Genomic DNA, 25,401 nt, shown 5'->3' on the forward strand with positions numbered 1-25,401 from the left:
CAATGATCTACTATCACTGACCATGATTGGGTGGTGGTCTCGCACACCTCACTGTGATTGGGCAATGATCTCCTATCACTAACCATGATTGGGTGGCATTCTTACACACCTTACTGTGATTGGTCAGTAGTCTCTGTGTGAATTCTTGACAGTAGGGGGAGACAGTGTCATAGCAACAGTGTCACTGGGCTTATAATGCCGAATCCCTGGGCTGACGCTGGGCAGGCAGTGGTTCAAATCCTGAGTGCGCAATTTAAGTTTAATTAATAATATCTGGAATATAAAGTGACCTTGCACAATGGTGACCATTAAACTATCATCAACTATTGTAAAAACCCCATCTGGTTTACAAATGTTCTTTAGGGAAGGAAATCTGCCGGCTTTACCCAGGCTGGCCTACCTGTGACTTCAGACTCATAGCAATCTGGTTGACTGCCCTCTGTAATGGTCCAGCAAGCCACTCAGTTCAAGGGCAATCAGAGATGGACAATAAATGTGGGCTTCAGTGAGTCCAGATCAAAGAATGAAAGAAAATGACCACACGGTCATACAAGGAGCCTGTGTTGTTCGTTACCCTTTATTGGGGCACAATTTATGTTACTTGTTCAGCTGTGTCATACTTAAATCATTATTTTGGTGTGTTGCCAACAATTCATGTATTAATTCTTACGGGGAAGTAAATCTCTGTTTTTCATTCTTCTGCTATTCATGATTTCTTCATTGAAGCATGTATCCCACACATAGTCAGCACCCCCTGTATTTGTGCAGCAGTTTTAACCCCGCCCCGACACCAACGATTTCCCATTCCAGGTGGGCTATAATTGCTGATTCACTTCACACAAGTTGTCGCATGGGTTCTAATTGAAATAACTGCTGTAGAGAACAGGAACTCTTGTCAAAAATTCTACTGCTACCCCCCCTGCCAACAAACAAACCTCCAGTCCTCTTTAACATCTGGACCGTGTCAGTTTTTATATTGCCTGAAAGGTGGGGGGTCTGCAAAATTACGGTTGTCCTTCAATGCCTGAGCTTTGACATTGTCTCAGTGTCAGCATGAGTGCTTACAGAACAGTGATGCTTTGTCACCAGAACTGAATCATTTCAAAGCAGTCTGTGTTCCACTCCCCCTCCTTCCAGTGGATGCAGGTGGCAGTGTGCAAACTTTTGTCGACTTTTCAAATAAAGAGAGTCTTTCTCTTGATTCAGGTGGGACATGGATGTTTTCTCACTTATTTTCCTCTCTTGTTTTTCTCATTCATTTTGTTCTCCCACTTTCCTGATTTTTAAGTTGAAATGTGAATGGGTTAAATGATCAGGTTCCTGACCCAGTACAGTCTGACTGTCAGCTCCATTCCAGTTGGGTCAATGCAGTGAGCTGGGGTGTTTCTGTTTGGAGCATGTAGCGTACTGGCCCTTGGGTTTGATTCTCTGAGTTAGCTGATGGTGGTACCTTAATAGAATCAAAGCCCTTAGCCCTACACAGTCATCCTTTTCAGATAACAGTTTAATTCCCTTTAGAATGCCTCATTTGAAAGTATCTCCACCACACCCTCAGGCAGCACGTTCTAGATCCTAACCACTCTTCATGTGTAAAACTTTCTCCTCATGTCACTAATGCTGCTTTTGCCAATTACCTTAAATCCATTGTTATAATGTCACCTCATTATAATAGCGGGCAACTCAGATCATGGAATGAAACCCAGTGTGACAAATTATATGTTTAAGTTTTTGCAGTCATTCACTGAATATAGAATCCCTACAATGTGGAAGCAGGTCATTCTGCCCATCGAATCCGCACCGACTCTCCGAAAAGCATCTCATCCAGACCCAACCCTGTACCTTATCCCTGTAACCCTGCATTTCCCATGGCTAATCCATCCAGCCTGCACTATGGAATCCCTAGACACTATGGAAAATTTAGCATTGCCATGCATTAACCTGCATATCTTTGGACTTTGGGAGGAAAACCAGACATGGGGCGGATGTGCAAACTCCACACAGTCGCCTCAGGTTGGAATCAAACCCGGGTCCTTTGAACAGTGAGACAGCAGTGCTAACTACTGAGCCACTGTGCTGCCCTTCGCCCTATATTCACATGAGACTGTCCATATTCTTTAACAAAAGATCACAGGTTAATTACACAAATGAAAACTGAAAATAGTATGTATAAAAATCAGTTTAGAAATACCTCAACGTAAATACAAAAAAAAAGCTTCAATTTGTTTCCCAGCAACATCCTTTAGATACTCAACCCAAGTAAAGTGTCCCTCCAAGCTTAACTCTTCAATTTATTGCTTAATTGATTCTTTCAGGCTCTAATGACCTGGATTCCTTTTTATCTCTAATAGCCGAGGAACATCTTTCTCGTTCTGATGGCCTAAGCTAGTATCTGGGCCCAGCCTGTTTTCTCTGTGTGTTATAAACACTTAACTTTGTAAACACTTCACCAATTAATTGCATTGACATCCTGCTAAGCATTTGACTTAAATCACCTACCTTCTTGGGAAGCATGTATTCAGTTCACTGTTCCAAAACGACTTGCTGACCTTTTTTTTAAAAGAAATTGCCTTCACAGAACTGAAATCACATGTCTTTTACTTCTACTTTAAAATGTAAATTCCCAATTGATAATATATTGTACACCTTTATTACATTGCACCTTCATGTTCTCAATCCTTCGACCAGTGGGAACAGTTTCTCCCTCAGCACAGTAGGTGGCACTCTTACCTCAAAGTCAGAGGGTCTCCCACTGATCACAAAATCCAGCCTGACACTGTGTGCAAGGTTGACATTAAGATGTACGTGTCATCTTCTGTCACAGGTATACATGAAAGATTTGATTATTTCGAAGAAGATGCTGTGGTGTTCCATCTAAACTCCTGTCCAACATTGAAACTTCAACCTTGCTCAGCAGTCCCCCAGAGTGAGGAGGGTACCTACCATAGAGTTGTAGAGGAATGAGAGGGAAAGAGGAAGTGAGAGAAAAAGAAAGGGGCAGAGGAAGAGAACACAAGAAAGGAGAAGAGAAGAGCGAGAAAAAAGGGGAAGAGAGAATGAGGAAGGAGAAGAGGAAGAGACACAGAGGCTTTGAAAGATGTGGGTGAAGTCAGTGAAGGGAAACAGAGGTGGGGCAAAGGGAAAGTAAATGGCTCAGGGAAAAACAGCATTAAAACCCAATCCACATTGATGATCAGTGAGAGGCCTGCAGCACAGAAAAAAGGCCCTTTGGCCCATTGAATCTGCGCCAGTCAAAAACAAACCACCTGACTATTGGAATCCCATTTTCCAGCATTTGGCCCATAGCCTTGTTTGCCTTGGCATCACAAGCATACATCTAATTACTTGTCAAGTGTTATGAGAGTTTCTGCCTTGTATGCTTTGGCATACATTACTCTCTGTTCTTAGCTATTGAGGTCAAAGCTGGTATTCCTCAAATAAGCTCTCAGAGTGTCTTTGAAAAGTTTCCACCAGTTGCCCTGTGACCTTTGATACTCTAGAGTAAAGAGTGAGTTTTGGAGGGCAAGTGTTTGGAATTCTGATACAGGAACCTGTCCAGTGCGGGTAGCTGAGTGAGAATGGTCACCTCAATACTCAGGGAACCTGCTTCCTACAGTAACCTGGTGTTAATGCAGCAGTCTGTCCAACTGAAGCATAAGACATCAGCCATCAGCACTAAAACACATGAACTGGGCATATAACATTGCTGTTTGAGGGAACTTGTTGCAATGTGAGCTGTTGTGTTTGGTGATTGTTGATTGAGGAATGAATATTAACTGGGACATCAGGAAGCAATTCCCTGTCCTCTTCTAACAAGTAACTTTCACTGGAAGAGGAGATAGTATTTGGTTGCAGAATTAAGTGTCCTGAGGCTGCCAACATTCAGATCTGCAGGATCCCAGGACTCTCCAGCACATTCCTGATCTCTTACAAAATCCCAGCGAGATTCTCTCTGCTGGAGGGCAGCTGCTGGAGAGAGAGTTTGGAGAAGCCAAAGAGCAAATTTGTTTTGATTATACTTGGAGCAGCAGCAATAAATTTTGTTTACAATATGTAATTAATGTGTCGTGTGACACAGTTTATATTTCCATTGCGCAGAAGGCACGTATTTGTAAGTCTCCCCAACTTGTTTGCTCTGTGCAGTCTAAACACAGCCTGGTAAATCGCAATAACGATGCAACTAATAAGACAGTGGCCTGAAAAGAATGCGAGGCTGGAGGAAATTGGTGAGTCTCAATTCTGGGACAAATTACAGGCAGAAAGCTGAAGCAATAAAGCAGGCACATGCTTTTAATATTCCCATATAATGCTGTAAAGGGGTAAGTGGAGGCAGGAGAGTGTGAGAGCAGTTACAATGTTGGCATTTTGAGTGGATCTTGTGTTAACTGTGATTCAAGCAGGAGGCTGGGATAACTGCATTAAACAGCCCCTTGTGCCGCTATTGAGTTCTAACATGGATCTTGAAATGTGCTTCCATCTCGTGTGTATTTGACTTATTACTATTTAAGAGGTTTGCCTGTGGCACTGGGGAATAAGGCCTTTTTTCAGTGCAGCAGACCTCTCACTGACCACTGACTGATCATCAAAGGTAACGTGCATTTCTGTAGTGCCACTCATAACTTTAAAGGAAGTCCCTAACCGCTTCTCAGCATCATTACCTACTGTCTGCAGTGAATCCACTGCAAAACAGTGCAGAAATCTGAAATAAAAATGGGAAGTCCCAGAAATGGGGTGACCAAGATAGCAGACGATGACCTCTCAAAGTGCACTTTCAGTTACAGGAAATTTGGCAACCTGCTTATGCACAGCAAGATCCTGCAGACAACAGGTAGCAGTCTGTAGTTAAATCTGTTTTAGTGATGTTGGTTGATTGTTACATATTGGCCAGGCGACTGGGGGGATCATCTGCGTTTTCAGAATAATGCAGTGAAATCTTTTGCATTCGCCTTGTGCAGGTGTCAGTTTAATGTCTCAAAGTCAAAATTGGCACTGCTGACAGCATTCTCTCACTTCTGCACTAGGAATTTCAGCCATCCTCATTGTGTCACCTTCTGAGCTATGGCCAGCTCCTGTAAAGTTAAAAGTTGGACCACATATTGCTACAGGATACCCAATCTCTGAAATGTCCTTAAATGCCACAACCCTCTGATATATCTGTACTACTACTCTCATTTTGGTCTTTTGCACGTCCCCGATTTTAACCACTCCACCATTGGCAAATCATGCCTTGAGCTGCCAGGGTTCAAAGCTTAAAGGAGACCACCATCATCCCAGTGCCAAAGACAGTTTGTGCAGCATGCCTCAGTGACCACTGCTTGTTGGCTCTGATCCCCCATAATTATGAAGTGCTTCGAGAGCTTAGTCATGGCTCACTTTAATTCCAGCCTACCCACTTGCCTTGATCCTTTGCAGTTTACCTACTGGCTCAACAGGTCCATGGCAGATGCCATCTCACTGGCCATACACTCATCCCTGGAACATCTGGATAACAGGGATACCTACTTATCGACTACAGCTCTGCCTTCAACACCATAAATCCAAACAAATTAACCTCTAAACTCTGAGACCTAGGTCTCAACTCCCCACTCTGTAACTGGATCCTCGACTTCCTGACCCATAGACTGCAATCAGTAAGAATAGATGACAACACTGCCTCAAACATAATCTTCAACACTGGTGCCCTGCAAGCCCCCTACTATAATCCTTATACGCTCATGACTGTGTGGCCAAATTCCACCCGAAATCTGTTTACAAGTTTTCTGGTGACCCCACCGTTGTAGGTCGGATTTCAAACAATGACGAGACAGAGTGCAGGAAACAGATTGAGTGCTTACGGCATGGTATAAACACAACAATCTGTCCACCAACATCAACAAGAGAAAGGAACTGGTCATTGTCTTCAGGAAGCAGAGGCATGCCCCATCTGCATCAATGGTGCTGAGGTGGAAGTGGTCGAGAGCGTCAGGTTTCTAGGAGTGATGATCACCAACAATCTGTCCTGTTGACACGATGGTGAAGAAGGCACAACAACGTCTCTACTTTCTCAGGAGGCTAAAGAAATTTGGCATTTCCATAGGACTCTTACCAATTTTTAAAGATGCACCTTGGAAGGATCCTATCACTGCTCTTCCCAAGACATCAAGAAACGACAAAGAGTTGTGAACACAGCCCAGTCCATCACACAAACCGGCCTTCCATCCACTGACTCCATCTATACTTCCCAATGCCTTGGGAAAGCACCCAACATAATCAAAGAACTTTCCCACCCCGGTCATGCTCTCTTCCATCGGACAGAAGATATAGAGGTTCAAATACACATCCGAACAGATTCAATAACAGCTTCTTCCCTGCTGTTATCAGACTTTTGAACAGACTTCTCAAATGTTAATGTTGATCTCTCTCTCTCTGTCTCTCTGTCTGTGCACCTTCTCTGCAGCTATAACACTGTATTCTGCACTCTTGTTCTGCTACCCTGATGCACTTTGCATTGTATGATCTGCTGTAGTGCACGTAAAACAACGCTTTTCACTATATCTCGGTACATGTGACAACACTCAGACTCATTCCTTCTGTAAGAAATCCTTTCTCCTCCTTCAAGGCATTCCTAACACCAGATCCTTTGGCCAGTTTTTTTGATCAGCTGTCTGAATGTCTCTTACTATAAGATAAAGCTCAATAAAGACTCCTCTGAAGTGACTTGGGATAGATTTATCACTATGAGAGTGCAGTTTGTAATTGGGGAAAGTTCCTCCCTATTTACAAATTCTAATAACCGCTGCAATTCTCGAGAAGGAAATTTAAGGGTGTAAGCACACTTGTCCAAATTTTAATTGTATTCTTAATTTGTGTTACAGGTTGTTCACTCCAGTGATCATGTACGTCAGTTTCACTTTGATGCTAACACCTGGCTGCTGTCTTCCCTGGGCTAACTCCTGGACGTAACTTTGAGGGTATTGAATCACAATCTCTTGACTGAAGCAATGATAGTACTACAAATCGTATTGGTACAAGAGTCTTTCTGCTTGCACTTTAAAACAAAATCGCAGAACTTGAATATTGCTGAAAAGAGAGACATGTTGTCGAAGCCTTTCACCTTGTACTCATCAGGACAAGAACAAGAATGCCAAATTCCAAACAATCAAGTTTATTTTACAGGAGAAAAGGATGCTCATTGGTTGACAACTCTAGTTGAGGTGTTGCTCTTGAGGTAGCACAAAGAACTAAATGCTTCCCTAAGATCCAGGGTAGTTCAGAAAGATGCGAGGCTTGAACATATTCCTTTTGTTTGCAGAGAACAGGTTCATGCGAATGAATATATGTTCCTGTTAGCAAGTGTAAATGAGCCATATTATGAGCCCAGCTGTTTTAATTTGATTGCCTTAAGTTGGCTGTCAGAGTAGCTATTAGTGAACTCTGGATTGCTCAGCAGTTGCCCCTCCATGGAATTACATCTAACAGAGATTCTGCATTGTGTTTTGGAGGTGGGGGCTGGATGAGTTTGGTCTGTATCTGTCTATTAAAAACTAAAAAACACAGCTTGCTATTTGATTCGATCAGCTAAACTGCTGGGACAAACAGCCCATGGACCTGGCATTGGAATGGTCACTTTGTCTCCTGTAGTATAATTTAATGTGATGGTTAGAACTTTGGCATTCTTGCATTTGTCCTGATGGATGCAAGAGGAAAACTTTTGGCAACAAGTTGTTCTTTACACAATCACAAACCAGGATCTTTAACCTTTCATGGTACGACATAATATTTTTGCCACTTGAGCAGTCCTGTTTAATTTTGGCCACGGTTAGACTTTTGAATTTGGAAATGACTCCATGCTGCTCTCTAGTCATGGGTGCTGTTAATCATTCTGTTTCGCCTTACATATATGTGACACTTGTATCCACTGATTGGATGCAGAAATGCAGATATCAACTAACCATCCAGACAATGAGCCAAATAAGTTTAGAAAAAGGAAGAACTTGCAATTAGATGGTACTGTACTGTGGACAGCCCAAACCGTTTAGCGACTCAGTAACTTTTTGAAGAGTAATCGAAATGGATCCAACTGACGTTTCCGACTAAATTCTTTCTGCCACGCTAGAGAATTCGCCAAACTTCAAGAAGGAATTCCAAAAAGTCCTTTCAGATTTGTCCGGTTCCAGCATTAGTTTTCAAACTGTTTCTTGATATTATGCCTACTGTATTGCTATATTTTGATCTTAATTTTGATAACTGATTTCAGTCTTGTATGTTTTTATCTGAGTACCAGGGTTCCCCGATGGTGAGGGGTGGTGGTTTTGTCCAGTAGCATCTATCCAATTCCAAATGCCGTCATCCACCCCTGCCTGCATTATTGATTCAAATTGCTTCTGTGTCCAGCCAGCCCCTCTTTGGGAGAGAGGGGTTTGGTTTTGCCCTCGTTGCTGTAATCCTGTGCAGACTGGAGCCTGGAGGAAAGCTCACTTGATGGGAATTCTGCTCTGAGGGTTCACGTGCTTCTGGAAATGAACAGAAAGTCTGAAGTTCACCCAGTGACAGCCAGAAGCTAAAATAACCTGCTAGCCCTTCCACCCTGTCCCTCAGAGTTAGGGTATCTCTTGCTGAACTCACTCCACATGCCTCCTGTATCCATATGATCTCCCAGGAAAGGTGAGGAAAATAGACAAATATATAAGAAAGAAGAGATAGACTCTCCTGCAACATCCAGTCCTTTTTGAAGTGATCAGGATGAGTGCAGGAGACGCTGATCATCATTACCAGGTACCCACCTCCTGTGAATATACAGCTGTGTGTTGAAGAGGAGGCCATTCAGCCCCACAGGCCTGTGCCACCATTCAATTAGATCACAGCTGCGCTGGGAGCTTTTTATTTTGAAATGAAATCTGGTAACCTTTGTCAACATAATTTCCACCATCCTGCCCACCACCTCAGTCACCTAGAATGTACTTGTTCAGGGTGGAGGTGGACGTACAGGAGCAGAGGGTGAACCTTTATCATTCACTGCTGATTTATCTATTAACCTGGCCATTTCTCTCCCATTCTCCATGCGACCCAAGAAGCAATAATGGCATCTTTGCTTTACGAAGGTGGTGGGTGAATTCTTAGCACAGTTTATTTGGTTCTATTTCTCAATCAGAGCCACAGCTTTCACAGAGAGAATGACAAAACCCCACCCCAATTAAATGCCCTGGGAAACAGAACCGAGTTCAACATCGCTGATCATTATGGTTAGATATTTCAAACTTACAAATAAGTTAACATGACCTCTTGTAAGCAGAATGTTGTTTAGCCTGTGAAGCAGTTTGTACATGTTATGTAGCAAATCATTTCTATGGCAGCTTATGTCATTTGTAAGTTTGTTTTTGTTACTGACTCCAGTCACGTTAATGCCTGAATAGTTTTACTTGACTTTCTAGAAATAATTTAAGGGCTGACTCAACCGTTTTCTCTTGCACTGAATTTTAAAAATTTGAATTTGAAGTGAGTATGAGTAATGACCTGATTGAAGTCTTTGAGGCTGTGAAAGGGTTTGATAAGATATGTGTTTATCTACTTTTCCCTGAAATGTATCAGAGCTTCTCACCCCTCCTATTCTGTGTGTTCCATACTGGGAAGAAGTGTCTCTTGAATTCCTTATAGGATTTATTGCTGACTGTCTTATGTTGATGGCTCCTAGTTTTCAATGTTTCCACAAAAAGAAAGGATCCTATCTACTTCTGACCCTATCAAACCCCTAAAAAGATTTACATTTCAGAATCCTCCGAATACTTCAGGAGGCTGTCCCAAGTTAAAACCTGATTCAATTCAGAACGTACCTCAAGATAGAAGAAAGATCAATGAAATGGTCTCATTATGCACGTTGCCTTTATGAAACTAAACTGTTAGAAATAATAATGTCTGTGTTTTTCTTACCTGCTGCTGTTATTGGTCTCTGGGTTTCTTTCAAGCATGGGAATTATTTTGAGCATTCTTTTTAAATTTGCTTATGAGATAATTGGAGGGAACTGTTTAGGAGAAGTGACAGCTGAATGATGTGCAGGATTTGGGAACTGAATGGACATCAGTAAAGACCTGGTCATTAATTCTGAACAATTCAGTAAACTTGTCATACGAGTTTGTGTATGTGTGTATGTATCTGTGTATGAATATACACGTGTGTGTGTGTGTGTGTGCGCGCACGCGTGTGCATGTGCATTTTCCTTCAGCTCCATGCACAGCTGCTTCAGGAGCTAAGCTCTTTCCAGTTCTCCAGTCATCTCCTTCTCTCTTTGTCTCCTCCCCCACCCCTCCAATTTTGTAGAAGAGTCCGCACCTTCCACTACCCAGCTCCACTTTCCAAAGTGCAGTTTAGTTTGAAAAGCTGACAAGTCAGCTTAAATTGCACATCCTAACATTTTGAGCACATCGGGGCATCTTTTGATTTATTTCTACTGTCTGAGGAACAGGCAACAATTTTAATGGTACCTCTAGCTGCTCTGGAATTTCCACTGTAAACCTCTCCATCCCTCTCTGTTTCTTTCACAGTACTTCTTAAAATCTGCTTCTTTGTCCAAGCATTTAAACACCTGTCTAAATATCACCTGAAGGGGCTCAGCGTTAAATTTATACTTCACCTCACTGTGATTTACAATGTTACAAGATTTATATAGGCATAATAAAAACCAAAAGAACTATGGATGCTGTAATCAGAAACAAAAACAGAAATTGCTGATAAAGCTCTGCAAGTCTGGCAGCATCTGTAGACAGAAAACAGAGATGGTTTGAGGAAGGGTCACTTGACCCAAAACATTAACTCTGATTTCCCTCCACAGATGCTGCCAGACCTGCTGAACTTTTCCAGCAATTTCTCTTTTTGTTACATAGGCATACGTTGTTTTATAAACTGGGATGAATTGAGGTGACAGCTACAAAGAAGAGGAGTCAGTGATTTACTCCTGCAATTATTAAGTATTTAAAAATCTGATTTTTTTTTAAAAAAGAATGGTCTACTGGTAAACCCAGGAGAATTAGAGAGAGAGATAACAAGGTGTAGAGCTGGATGAACACAGCAGGCCAAGCAGCATCAGAGGAGCAGGAAAGCTGACGTTTCGGGCCTAGACCCTTCTTCAGAAATGGGGGAGGGGAAGGGGGTTCTGAAATAAATGGGGAGAGGGGGGAGGCGGATAGAAGATGGATAGAGGAGAAGATAGGTGGAGAGGAGACAGACCAGTCAAAGAGGCGGGGATGGAGCCAGTAAAGGTGAGTGTAGGTGGGGAGGTAAGGAAGAGATAGGTCGGTCCAGGGAGGACGGACAGGTCAAGGGGGCGGGATGAGGTTAGTAGGTAGGAGATGGGGATGGGGCTTGAGGTGGGAGAAAGGGATAGGTGGGAGGAAGGACAGGTTAGGGAGGCGGGGACGAGCTGGGCTGGTTTTGGGATGCGGTAGGGGGAGGGGAGATTTTGAAACTTGTGAAATCCACATTGATACCATTGGGCTGCAGGGTTCCCAAGCGGACTATGAGTTGCTGTTCCTGCAACCTTCGGGTAGCATCGTTGTGGCACTGCAGGAGGCCCAGGATGGACGTGTCATCTGCGGAATGGGAGGGGGAGTTGAAATGGTTCGCGACTGGGAGGTGCAGTTGTTTATTGCAAACTGAGTGTAGGTGTTCTGCAAAGCGGTCCCCAAGCCTCCGCTTGGTTTCCCCGATGTAGAGGAGGCCACAACGGGAACAGCGGATGCAGTATACCACATTAGCAAATGTGCAGGTGAACATCTGCTTGATGTGGAAAGTCTTCTTGGGGCCTGGGATGGGGGTGAGCGGGGAGGTGTAGGGGCAGGTGTAGCACTTCCTGCGGTTGCAGGGAAAAGTGCCGGGTGAGGTGGGGCTGGAGGGGAGTGTGGAGCGAACAAGGGAGTCACAGAGAGAGTGGTCCCTCCAGAAGGCAGATAAGGGTGGGGAGGGAAAAATGTCTTTGGTGGTGGGGTCGGATTGCAGATGGTGGAAGTGTCGGAGGATGATGCGTTGGATCCTGAGGTTGGTGGGGTGGTACGTGAGGACGAGGGAGATTCTGTTTTTGTTGTTATTGCGGGGAGGGGGTGTGAGGGATGAGTTGCGGGAAATGCGGGAGACACGGTCGAGGGCGTTCTCAACCACTGAGGGGGTGAAGTTGCGGTCCTTGAAAAACGAGGACATCTGAGATGTACGGCAGTGGAATGCCTCATCCTGGGAGCAGATGCGGCGGACGCGAAGGAATTGGGAATAGGGGATGGCATTTTTGCAGGAAGGTGGGTGGGAGGAGGTGTATTCTAGTGAAATGGATTGTCTTTTGTGGCACCTTGATGTGTATATATTGCGTATCCTACATTACAACAGTGACTGTAGTTGTAATTGTAGCTGTTAATCCTATGATCATGGTCTTTAAGTGACACCTTACTCTCAGCAGGGATCTGCAAAGTTGTAACTAAGTTGTGGTAATTTTATTTTGTATCAATGTTGTTTGGAGCATACACCTTTCCTAAAACAAACATGGTTAAATCTAGAAAAAAAACAGGAAATCAATCGATCAACCATGGGACAACACACATGTTGCCACCCATTCCAGGATTGCCCTGGAATCTCCAGGAATCAGGGATTGATTTGCAGAATATAGCTAAAAGCAACCAGGCAGAAAGGTCAAAGGGCAGTAGGTGTGTTTCAACACCTATTTGCTTTGAGTGCGATAATTTATTGGTTGTATAAGTATATTGGAGATAAGGTTGTGTGACTGGATGATGGGAGGTTATGAACAACCTCCAGAATTAAATCCAAGCAGAGTTGGTGTGTTCCCTTGTCCCATGGAACAAGGAGGGCACCTGCCATTGCAAGAAGCTGCATGTAGAGCCTTTTAATGCCAGAAGGTTGTTGCACTGCACCAGGGAGCTCCCTGATTCTTGCGCGCAAAATTGGACGTATTTGACAGATAACAATCAACTTATTTGGCCATGTTATGAGTGCACCTTTCACGGTCATCTGGTCAAAAGGTGGACTTTGCACCTGGACCTTCTAGCCCAGTAGTACTACCCACTGTGTCACAAGAGCACCATTATGATAAGGATACATTGCTGGTGGGTGCCATCTTATGTTTTCCAAAAACAAAGAACAGCACAGGCCCTTTGTCCCACCAATACTGTACCAACATGTGATACCTTTCTAAACTTAAAATCTTTTTGCCTCCGTATGGTCTGTATCCCTCTATTCCCTGCCTATTCATACATCTGTCAAGATACCTCTTAATTGACCTCCTCCACCTCTTCAGGCAGCGCATTCCAAGCACTTACCACCCTCTGTGTAAAAAAAACACCTGCTTCCCATAAACTTAACCCCTTTTACCTTAAACCTATGTCCCTGAGTAATTGATGTTTCTACCCAGAGAAAAAGTCTCTGACTATCCATTCTATTGATGCCTGTCATAATTTTGTAAATTTCTATCAGGTTGCCCCACATCCTTTGATTTTCAAATGAAAACAACCAAGTTTATCAATCTCTTCTCATAGCTAATACCCTACAAACCATGCAATATCCTGGTAAAGTCCCTGGTTTTTCCATCTCTTCCCGTTTTCCTATTTGCACATTGTTGGTCTGTTAAGATTTTGCCCAGATTATCAGTTGTGACCATTCAGTTGCCACTCGGCTTTTGGTATGTATGCAATCTCATTATGATTTGCCTCACCCCCCACTTCATCATAGACCCATCCAGGCCAAAGACGCCTGCTCAATTGGCACCCCACTCACACATTCACTGTCTCCAGCACTAATGCACAGTCACAGCAGTGTGTACCATCTAACAAGGTGAACTGCAGCAACTCTTCTTTCTAGGTGCCTGGCAATGACCTATAAGTTCCTTTCCATGTCAGCTACCATTCTGACTTGGAACCATATAACTGTTCCTTCAGTGTCACTGCATCAAAACCCGAAATTCCTTAACATCACTGTGGGTGTCACTATACCACAAAGACTGCAGTGACTGTAGAAGGCGGCCTACCACCACCCTCTCTGGACAATTAGGGATGGGTGATAACTGCTGGCATTTGGCAGTGAAGCATACATTGCATCAATCAGAAAAGCAAAACCTTACAGCCCAGAAAGAGGCCATTCAGCCCACTATGGTTGTACTGACTCTTCAAGTTATCCAATTAACCTTGAGCCATGGAAATGAATCCTTTCTCACAGTGTATCCAATTCCATTATGAAAATTACTGTTGAATTTGCCTCCACATCCCAGATTATAACAAATGCTCCATTGAAAACGAATTCTCATCCTGCCTTTTTTCCGCCATTTATCTTGAACCTCTGTTCCTCATCCTTTCTACCTGTATACAGGATTAAAGCAACTCCAAATACTTTCTTATCCCATTGATAACACCGTTGTCTCTTCCTGCTGCCCTATTTCTTATTTCCATAATTTACAGGTCTGAACCTTCCTCTAGGGTGGTTCAATGGTTAGCACTGTTGCCTTACAATACCAGGGATCCAGGTTCAATACCACCCTTGAGCAATTGTCTGTGTGGAGTTTGCACCTCTCCCTGTGTGGGTTCCTCTGGGTGCTCTGGTTTTGTCCCACAGTCCAAAGATGTGCAGTTTAGGTGGATTGGCCAGGCTAAATTGCCTGTAGTGCCATGGGATATGCAGGCTAGGTGGATTAGCCATAGGAAATGCAGGGTTACAAGGATAGGGTAGGGGGATGGGCCTGGGTAGGATGCCCTCCGAAGGGTCAGTGTGGACTCAATAGGCTGAATGACCTGCTTCTGCACGTAGGGATTCTATACGCAGTAATTACTTGACCTGCTCCTGTGTGTTTACTACATTTATTTATTCTGAATGTTTGGAATATCCATTTGTATTTTTATTTGACAACTTCTGCTGCCGGCAGCGTTTTATTTTTCAAGGCTCTCCCTTAAAGATTGGGAGAATCTGGAACTCTCTGCCTAAGAGTAGTAGAGGCAGAAACCCTCATAATATTTAAGAAGTCTTTTTAGATGCACACTTGCAATGCTAAGGCATATAAGGCAATGGGTCAAGTGCTGGAAAATGGGATTAGAATTGTTAGGTGGTTGTTTTTGACTAGCACAGACTCGATGGGCTGAAGGGCATACTTCTGTGTTGTGAGCTTCTATGGCCTGTTTCCCTACTGTAGGGATTCTGTGATTTGACTCCATCAAATCTACGAATAGTAGGAAAGGTAAGGTCAACAGTCACAGCACGCCAGGTTATAGTCCAACAGGGTTCGAACCGGTGTGACTTCTGACTTTATCCACCCCAGCCCAAAACCGGCACCTCCACGGTAGGAAAGACGACAAAGGCAAATTGAAGTAGTCACAATTAGGTAGTTTGTACTGTTGTAGTGCGGGTTGCCAAAGTAAATTCTGCCAACTCAACAGTATGGCAGGCAAACAAAACACATATCGTAAAAATATTCTGTCCCCACCACGTGTGTTTCGCCCCCGCGCACGCCGAGAAACATTTTCTCACACAAGACAATTAAAGAGTTGGGTTCAGCAGTTTCTGGAGCTGCTGCTGGGAGATGAACGAGTCACTGTTTTGCCAGGCTAATCTGAATGATAAAGCGTACGGCCACTTGACACTTGTATGGGCTGTATCCGTCCTCTAGAAATAGTCTGACCCATTATCTGAAGGAGTCATTTGAAGTGTTTAATCAATTCCAGCACTTTTTCAAGAGACCAAATTTGTTTAGATTGGCGAGTTAATGACAACGTTATTGATCCCTCAATCGAGTTTTTGACTCTCTGTGGAACATCTCCACGTGGAGGCCTCGGCATATATCATCCACGAGTGCTTTCCGTGTTCGCTTAAAATCTGCAGACCCTGACACTGTTCTGATGTTCATTCTAATTTAACTCCAGTCCTAGCCCTGCATTCAATGCTCTGTCAGGTTTTATAATTTCAAAATGCTTTGTTTTTCTTCGCTACACGATTGGTTAAAAAGCAGAGTAAATGTCGAGTGTTGTGTTAGGTCATTAGTATTGCGATCTACAGTGAAAGCCTCTATACTTCAACAAATGCCGTTAATCATTTTAATTTACTCCAATTTGCTCCCCTCCGAGGCAACGCACTCGTAAAGAAATTTAAAAATCACATGTGCATAATTGATCAGAATGATAGGATATTGATTAGATTTTTAAATTTGTTTTGTCTCCTCGTTTTTAAGATATATATTTAAAGATTGGATCCATAAACTCTCCTGTAGATTGGGGTCCAGTTTACTAACTCTGTCTAATAGATGCACACGCCTGGCTTCCAGATTCTTTGGTCCAGGTGTAGTGACAGCGTCTCTGCCTCTGGAGTGGGAGTCAGTTGTGGGGATGGGGTGTGGAGTGCGGAGTGGGAAGGGGGAGGGGAGGGGATGGGATGGGCGTGCGGGCGGCTGCGTTCAAGTCCCACCTGCTCCCGAGATGTACCACAACACGTCTGGACAGATTGATTGGGGGAAAAAAATACCTAGAAAACGATTCCCGTTTCGGTTTTGACTGCAAAAAGGACAATTCAAACTACGAGGTGCTCCTCTAGCCATTCCACAGCTAGTTTCCGAAAATATCCATCTTCGGGCTCCCGTCAGCACCAACTTCTTAAAATTAAAGTAAACCCTTTATCCGAACCTCTATATAAGAGTGGGGACCAAACTGTAAAGTGAAATGAAAAAGGCGGAAATATATATATCAGTGAGTGCCGGTTTGCTCCAACGCAGGAGATGGAAGAGCAAAATTCGAGGAGAATTTAGAAATTTTAACCTTTGGAATTTTTCAAAGAATTTCAGTGGCGCTCACTTTAATCGGCCTGAAAACTCGGTGATTTTGCATTGGATTGGAAGGGGTGGGAGTGTAAAATAAAACTTCAGAATCTGTATGGAGCACTTGTTCACAAACTGAAATCCCCCTCGGGGATTTAAAGAATTGAATGTTTTAACTGTGGGGCTGCGGGTAATTTAATCGGGGTTTAATCCGCTGTTGCTGTTGTGCGTATCAGACAGGTCTTTAAAACTACCAGACTGCAAATAAATGCTCCGGGTATTGGCTGATGTGCAAACGCTGCCACTTTTTTTTTAATATACTGTACATAAATGAAACGGGACCGAAAGAAACTGCGAGTTAATGCCTAAGCGTGTGGCAGTAAAATTGTAATAGCAACCAGATTGTTCTGGGTACGTCGTTCCAGTGGAACACAAAAGCTCGAGTCCTTTCTCTCTATTGGGTACCGAATCCTTGTGAACTTTTTTTTTAACCGACCTGCCCCCAGTCCACTGTTCAATTCCTATTGAGATCATTGCTCCCCCTGTTCAATGAATGGCTCATTGTTCCCACCCCCCAACAATCCCCAAACTCACTTTCCACAAGTTCCTGTGTGTGTTCACTTTCGAAATGTTTATGTAACTTGGTGTAGTTTCTGCACTCGCTAGCGCTCGGGGAGAATTCATTGGGAGCTACATATATCCAGATGGTCCCACTCTGCCAGTGTAAACTTTCTCCTCGCTGTTTAATAAACAACATCATACTACAACACGTCCTACACCGCCACGCTTCGGGGCTCAGGACTGTTTATTTAAACATTTGGATAATGAAGCGCAAAGCACAATGAAAATAGATTTTTTTTTAAATAAATGAGACAGCTCCAAAGGCGGGGGTGACTTGTTGAGTCGGTGGATTGGCACATTTTAACCAACTTGCTGTTGGGCCATATGTTTTTTTTTAAAGTTATTATATGGGGGACATAACAGTATTAAAATCGAATCAACTGTACTTCAAAGATGTGGTGAGTGAAAACGCATATCCAACCGAGGGCTAAGAAAGAGGTGGGCGTTTAGGAGATTTAAAAGTAGAGGGAATTTTAGACAGTTAGTCCCCAGGCTCCTTGACAATTCTTATTATTCCACAGCAATTGTTGCCCATTACTCTTAGGCTGACTGACATGCTGAGCTATTTCAGAGGGCATTTAGAATCATGTAATCCCTACACTGCGGGCGCAGATCTTTCAGTCCATCGAGCCCGCACCGAACCTCTGAAGCGCATCCCACCCAGACCAGCACACACCCTACCCTGTAATTCCTATGGCTAATCCACCTGGACACCATAGCATTGCTAATTCGCCTAACCGGCACACCGTTGGATTATGGGAGGAAACCAGAGCACCCGGGGCAAACCCCCGCAGCCACAAGGAGAATGTGCAAACTCCACACAGAGAGTTGCCCGAGGGTGGAATCGAACCGGAGCTGCTGGTGCTGTGAAGTAACAGTGCTAACTGAGCCACCATGCCGCCCCAGCAAGATTCAAGTACATTGCTATGGGTTTGGGGTCACTTATAGGCCAGGCCAGGCAAGGTTGGCAGATTTCCTTCCTTAAAAGATCAACAACAATTTCATGGTCAGCCTTACTGATATCTTCCTGTTACAATAATTGTGAATTAGTGACATTAGGACTTACGTCACAGTCTCCATACAATAGTAATAACATAACACGGTAAAATTTCAGGTTTAGCGTGAACTTGACAAGTGTGGGTCCAAGACTACTGTTTCAAAACTAAATCAAGTATTTTAAACCCAAATAAAGGTAATGAATGATAAAGGGGTAAATGCAGAACTGGGAAATTAAGCTGACAGAAAGGACAGTCCAGACCTAATGATAGACTTAGAATCATAGAATTCCTACAGTGTGGAAGCAGGCTATTCGGCCCATCGATTCTACAATGACCCTCGAAAGAGCAGCCCACCCAAACCCATCCCTTACTCTATCCCTGTAACCTTGCACTTCCCATGGCTAATCCACCTAGCCTGCACATCCCTGGACACTTTGGGGCAATTACAAAGCAGGTTTATTTAATAGGTCTGTAGCTAATGGTGTGGGAAGGATGTGCAAATCGTGTGAAAGGGGCAGAGAATTGGGAGTTGTAGGTTGAAGCACAAGGTGAGGAATAAGTGAGAACAGAGGGGAGGGAAAGAGCTGGATTTGGCATGCTGGGTGGAAGCGCTTCAACCCAGTTTGAGGACGATTTCATTTTTATTCGTTCAGTGCCCCTAGTTAGGCCAGCTTTTATTGCCCAGAAGGCATTTAAGAGGTAACTGATGCAAGCACGATGGGCTGAATGGCCTCTTTCTGCACTAGTAGCACTTCTGAGATTCCGTGAAGAGTTAACCACTTTGCCATGGATTTAGAGTCACATGAAGGGCAGAGAAGTTCGGCAGATATCTTTCCCTGAAGGACATAGGTGAACCAGATGGGTTACTATGGCAGCCTATAGTCCAGATGTTTTGTGTTTAAAAAATTAATTTAAAGCTCACCACCTGGCATGGTAGGATCCAAAACCATATCACTAGAGCATTGGGCTCGGATTCTGCCTTGCTAATTCAGTGACATCGCCACTACCCCAGCGCCTGGTCTGCAATGCAGAGTAGTACCAACAGCGTGGGTTCAATTCCCGTCACCAGCTTAGGTTAGCACAAAGGTCTCTCGTCAGTCTCTACCCCCTTGCCTGAGGCATGGTGACCCTCCTGTTAAACTATTACCAGTCGTCTCTCTCTCTCATGAGCCCCTATGGTCCTCCAGACAATGGCGACTTTCACGATTGTCAGGTTTGTGGAGGCTGAGAAATTCTATCAAACGCTGGAGGTAGTATGAAACAAGCAGAAGGGGTTCAGAGGAGCTGAGGTAAGGAAGGAGGCGATGTGGGCCTGGACGTAGGCGAGCGGGAAGATTTACGGGCGCTGAAAAGATTGAAGAGGTCACCCATGTTTGGGCACAGAGTCATGGCAGTGGCTTGTGGGGATGGAATGGAATCGCTGGCAGGAGGGGTAAAACAGGTAGCCTGACCGAGGGAGACGTGCTGATGAACAACAGGGCAATGGAGGTGGAGATGGCGGGTTTGTTTTTGAGCCGAGAAGAGCAGGCAAAAACAGAACTAGACAAAACAGATACAAAACTGTAACCTGATTTTTGTTTTTAAAAAGTGCTAGTTGCAAATCCATAAATAGTGTCAAAAAACATCTCCGTCGTTTATACAAAAGTTTTCGAAAAGTTGCAAATCGAGTGACCCAAGCTTTAGCCATTTATTTGCGTTAAAGATCAGCTGAACCATTGAAAAGAAACATTTGTACATGCCTTTTCTCTCGTTTTATTTAAATTTAAATCGAACCAAGTCCCAAGGAGGCTTCGATGAGTAATTTACAATGTGCCGTTTCATACGTGTGAGATTTTTTAAAAAAATAAATCTTTGTTAAAAAAAAAGATTTACGGGAGGTGGAGGTTATGAGGAAGTCTGCATAACCCAAGTTTTTAATTTGATCTGCACGTGATGTGCCCAGCTTCAGTGAAGTGTTTTGTAAACACCAGAGGCGCACGGTGCCTGATACACACAGAGTTTACAAATAATTAAAACTGACAAAAAAAACACACAAACCTGCAAATAATTGTTTGCACAAAGTATTAGGGAAACCACAAGTTCAGTAGGAGGAGGAGAGCACACCACGTGTGTGTCTCCAGTCCTGCAGAGTCATTCAGTGGCGAGTCCATTCCGTCTATAGTTTCTGGCCTTAAATCCGTTTTGTTCATTTCATAATCATCGTATTCATAGCTCTCCTCCGAGTCCGGTGTGGCCGTAAAGGGCGAGGGGCCTTCGATGGAGCAGAACTTCTCCATGTTCTCCTTCACCACCTCGCAGAAGGGTCTCTCCACCCCGTCGCAGACGCATGTGTTCAGCAAGATCCCACTGGGAATGGACAGCAAGTGCTGGATGGTGCTCTTGCAGACGGCGGTGCAGCGCCTGCCATTGAAGAGCTGCCCGCATTTGGAGAGGTAGTCCTTCATGGCACCGTGGCACACCGACTCCTCCTCGCAGCGCTGCCGGGCGGCGGTGCAGCCTAGGTCGGCCGCGTCCGGCGAATGGCCCCTGTACCGCCTGGGCATGCACGGCTCGATGGCCCGCTTGGCCCGCCTGCACTGCACGTCCTGGTCGCAGTCACAGTTCTCCAGGTCGGGGCCGTTCTGAGTCTGGTTGAGTTTGACCAAGGCGCCGATACAGTGGCTCGGACACTGGCGCCTCAGCCCCTTGAGAAAGGGCTCGCAGGCGGCGCTATACTGGCTGTAAGCCCACTTACAGTCCTTCTCCTCCTGACAACGGAGCACCGCTTGCCAACACACCGGCTCAGCCCCGCTCACCGAGCTGAGACAAGCCAAGATCGCCAGCGAGTACCAACTGACCCTCACAGCCTGGGGCATCCTTTAACACCATCCGCAGCTCCCTGGCTCAGAGTGACCGGATCGGATACATCCGGAAACCGTCTCCCCAATCTGCTTTCCAGAGCCCCTTCTCAGTTGCATAACAGCGGGTGTAGTGATCTCCCACCCACTTCCTCCACCCTCCGATACAAATCTTCCCCCTTTCCACAACGAGAAAGTCAAAAATCTATTCCAGAAAACTCCATCCAGACTTGCATCCGGGGAGAATTCAACAATTCAGCCGGAGAACTGAAGTTACTATCCATCCTCCCTCCCCTTTGTCCTGGAATCCTTGCAATTGTAACTCACATAGAACAGAAATTTGCCGCGGTTTTTTTTTGGCCAGATGCAAATTGTCAAAGTACTTTCTTTCTCACTGACTCCCCTTCCCTCTCCCTCTCTGTAAACTATAGCTGCACTCCAGTGTTCCACATCACGCTTGATTTAGCAAGCTCAAACTCTTGTCCAACTTTCCCCTCCCTCTCTCCCCGAACCGGGGGATGGAGGGGGAGAGAAAGACAGCGAGGAAAAAAACTCAGTTGGTCGATCCTTTCTAAAAACAAAGAGCGTTGCGCAGCCTGGATTTCGTCTCCATAGCATCCTATTTTTTTTCTCTCTGGCAAACGCAGCACGTTACATACTGGAGCAAATGTTTACATAAATGTGTATATATTTTTCCCTAAAAAAAGCAACATGTGTGGTCTCGATGTTATTTTGTGTTAAGAAGTAGCGAACCAGCAGGGGGAGCAGGGTCTGCATCTGAATGTGCAGCTTCCGCTTAATCTGAAGTCTCAGCCGTCCCCTTGCAAGCAAACCTAATGTCACTTAATTTTGCAAAACTGGATGTTGCAACCTCAAACTTTGCGGGGGAGGGGGAATACTCAGAAGCTGCCAGGGTGCATTTCAGCAAGAGATGCAGGCCGACCTCTATCTACAACCCAACCCCCTCTAGCCAGGGCGGTGAATAGCATTTTCTGGACCGTTTGATTCACTTTGTGGGAGATGGGTTTGCATGCAGACCTCTCATGCCGGGACGCCAGAGGGAATTGTTTCCGCCCTGCAAGCCATGAATGGAGGCCCTCCCCCTCTCTGGTCAGTGAGTGTTTTCCAAAAGCTCAGGCGGTTGGGGGGGGATGAGTGAGTGTGTGGGAGGGGGGGTCCCCTTTTTAAAAACCTACCGAAGATTCTCCCATTCAACCTCACTTGATAAGCTCACCACACACAAACACACACAGAGCTCGCCCCAAACGGCGAGCAGCCCCCAGTTTGATTCCTGTCTCTCCACTCCTCCACCCATCACCCATTGAGATGTAAAGCGACGAATTCAGGAGTAAATCGGCTGACACCATGACCGCGTTTGACAGTCGGGGATAAGAAAGAGGGTGGGAGATTCATCCTGAAGGGAGAGAAAGTAAAAGACTCCAGTTTTGTTTCCTTGAAAGGTGCTTCTCCCCTCCCCTCCACCCCATCTCTGGCAGGCGTCTCAAATCCTGTTCTGAGGGCATCAACACTAACTTGCTCAGAGCTCTTCTTTTAAAAAAAAAATGATGTTCGAGTCACAGAGTTGCACGGTAGGAAAACAGACCCTTCGGTCCCACTCCTCCATGCCGACCAGACATCCTAAATTAACCTAGTCCCATTTGCCTTCCTTTAGCCTATATCCTTCTAAACCCTTCTTATTCATGTAACCAGCCAGATGCCTTTTAAATGTTGTAATTGTACCAGCCTCTACCACTTTCTCTGGCAGCTCATTCCATACACACACCACCCTCTGCATTGAAAAAGTTGCCTGAAGGGTCCCTTTTATATCTTTCCCATCTCACCTTAAACCTATGTCCTTTATTATGACTCTCCTACCCTGGGAAATAGACCTTGGCTATTCACCCTATTGATGCCCTTCATTATTTTATAAACATCTGTAAGGTCACCTCTCAGCCTCTGATGCTCCAGGGAGTCTGTTCAGACTATCCCTATAGCACAAACTCTCCAATCCCAGCAACATCCTTTCATAACCCTTTCAAGTTTAACAATATCTTTCCTACAGCAGGGAGACCAGAGTTGAACGCAGTATTCCAAAAGTGGATTAACCAGTCCTAATACCGCAGCATGCTCTCGAACTCCTAACCTCAGCATGGACCCAAACCCCCAGCCTCAGCGTGGTTTCAAAATCCTGGCTTCAGTGGGGACTCGAACTCCCGGCCTCAGTGTGGACTCGACTCCCCGGCTCAGCATGGACTCGAACCCCTGGCCTCAGCATGGAGTCGAACCCCTGGCGTCACCGTGGACTCGAACCCCTGGCCTCAGCGTGGACTCGAACCCCCGGCGTCACCGTGGACTCGAACTCCCGGCCTCAGCGCGGACTCGAACCCCCGGCCTCAGCGTGGACTCGACCCCCTGGTTCAGTGTGGACTCAAACTCCCAGCCTTTATTGCTTTATTTTTCTATTTTTTTCCCTTAAGAATTTGAACTTAAGAATTTGTATCTAGGTGCCTTGGTAACTAAGATGGGACTATAAGTGATAACTTGTAAACTTTTCATTGTACTCATGTGAGTAGATGTGACAATAAAGGTAATTATTGTAAAGCTAATTATTATTTTCCTGATACCAAAAATGCATTCCCAATCTTTTAAAACAAAACTTGAAAACAGGAGTTTAGGAAGAAAGAAATTAACAGATTGGTTGACTTAAGATCTAGATCCATTTGATAATTATAAAGCATATACTACAGTGAAGGCCCTGTGTAATTTATTACAAAGTGCATGCACTAGGATTGTTTTGATTTTGAAAAAAATCATTGATGGGATGTGGGTGACACTGACATGGTCAGACTTCATTGCCCAAACTCGATTACCCTTGAGAAAGTAGCTGAGCGAAGCAACAGATTGCCCTCATTCCAGAGGGCAGTTATCAATTACATTGATGTGGGTCACCTGTAGGCCAGAAAGGGTAAAGATATCAAATTTCCTTCCCTAAGGGCCTTGGTAAACTAAACAGGTTTTACAACAATCTATAAGACGAGTAGAAGTAAGCCATTTGCCCCATCGGGTCCACTCCAGCACTCAATGAGATCACAACTGACCCAATAATCGTCAACTCCACTTCCCTGCCTTATCCCTGTAGCCCTTGATTTCCCTAATGATTACAAATCTCAGTCTTGAATATACTTAATGACCAACCCTCAATAGCCCTCTGATTCACTACTGTCTGTAAGAAAAATAATCCTTGTCATCTGTGACTCCTTACTCTGAGATTATGCTTTCTGGATGTGATACTGATTTTCTATTTCATTCACATTTACCTAATTGCTGAGATAGGATTTGAACTTGCGTTTGCAGAGCATTTTCCTGGACGTGTGGATTGCTAGTCCAGTAACATTACACTAAATGTAGCCATTTCACAGTCACCATGGCCACTCATGGCTTACTGTTCCAAATTTAATTAATTACTTAAATTTATTTCCCCCAGCTGCTGCAGTGGGTTTTGAACTCATGTCTATGGAGCATTCACTAAGACTTCTATGTTACTAGTCCAGTAACATAACCACCATAGGGTTATACCCCTGAAGTCCACACATGACAGTTCTGATGAAGGGTCCCAACCCGAAACATCGACTTTCCTGCTCCTCTGATGCTGCCTGACCTGCTGTATTCCTCCAGCTCCACACTGTGTTGACTCTGACTCCAGCATCTGCAGTTCTTGCTATCTCGAATAGTCTGAGGATACAGGTTCAATCCCACCACTACAACTGGGGAAAAATGTTTAGTACTGTGTACAGTTTTGGACCCCTTACTTGAAAAAGGATGTACGGGCACTGAAGGGGTGCAGAGGAGATTCACTAGGTTGATTCCAGAATTGAGAGGGGTGGCTTAAGAGGAGAGATTGAGTAGACTGGGACTATACTCATTGGAATTTAGAAGAATGAGGCGATATCTTATAGAAACATATAAAATTATGAAGGAAACAGATAAGATAGAAGCAGGGAGGTTGTTTCCACTGGCAGGTTAAGCTAGAACTAGGGGGCATAGCCTCAAAATAAGGGGGAGCAGATTTAGGCCTGAGTTGAGGAGGAACTTCTTCACCCAAAGGGTTGTGAATCTGTGGAATTCCCTGCCCAGTAAAGCAGTTGAAGCTACCTCGTTGAATGTTTCTAAGGCAAAGATAGATATATTTTT

General features: G+C 44.5%; 2 protein-coding genes and 1 long non-coding RNA gene across 5 annotated transcripts in view; 2 read left to right on the plus strand and 1 right to left on the minus strand.

Moving 5' to 3' along the window:
• Nucleotides 1-10,087, plus strand: part of ulk3 (unc-51 like kinase 3) — a 50,708-nt gene extending 40,621 nt beyond the window's left edge. For all 3 annotated transcript variants that reach the window (XM_048617152.1, XM_048617153.1, XM_048617154.1), the window contains exon 16: nt 6,852-10,087. In XM_048617152.1, coding sequence (XP_048473109.1) covers nt 6,852-6,939 — 88 coding nt within the window. In that variant the 3' untranslated portion in view covers nt 6,940-10,087. The remainder of the gene's footprint in view (nt 1-6,851) is intronic.
• Nucleotides 1-21,857, minus strand: part of LOC109919271 (growth arrest-specific protein 1-like) — a 24,247-nt gene extending 2,390 nt beyond the window's left edge. The window contains exon 1 of the mRNA XM_020519261.2: nt 20,411-21,857. Coding sequence (XP_020374850.1) covers nt 20,437-21,228 — 792 coding nt within the window. The 5' untranslated portion in view covers nt 21,229-21,857 and the 3' untranslated portion in view covers nt 20,411-20,436. The remainder of the gene's footprint in view (nt 1-20,410) is intronic.
• A 185-nt stretch (nt 21,858-22,042) lies between these two features.
• Nucleotides 22,043-23,811, plus strand: LOC125487100. The gene is made up of 2 exons (XR_007265648.1): nt 22,043-22,320; nt 23,273-23,811. It is a non-coding gene; the product is annotated as an uncharacterized LOC125487100 (long non-coding RNA).
• Nucleotides 23,812-25,401: the final 1,590 nt, after the last annotated feature.

Source organism: Rhincodon typus, chromosome 36 (assembly GCF_021869965.1).
Source record: "Rhincodon typus isolate 14 chromosome 36, sRhiTyp1.1, whole genome shotgun sequence".
Lineage (NCBI taxonomy): Eukaryota > Metazoa > Chordata > Chondrichthyes > Orectolobiformes > Rhincodontidae > Rhincodon > Rhincodon typus.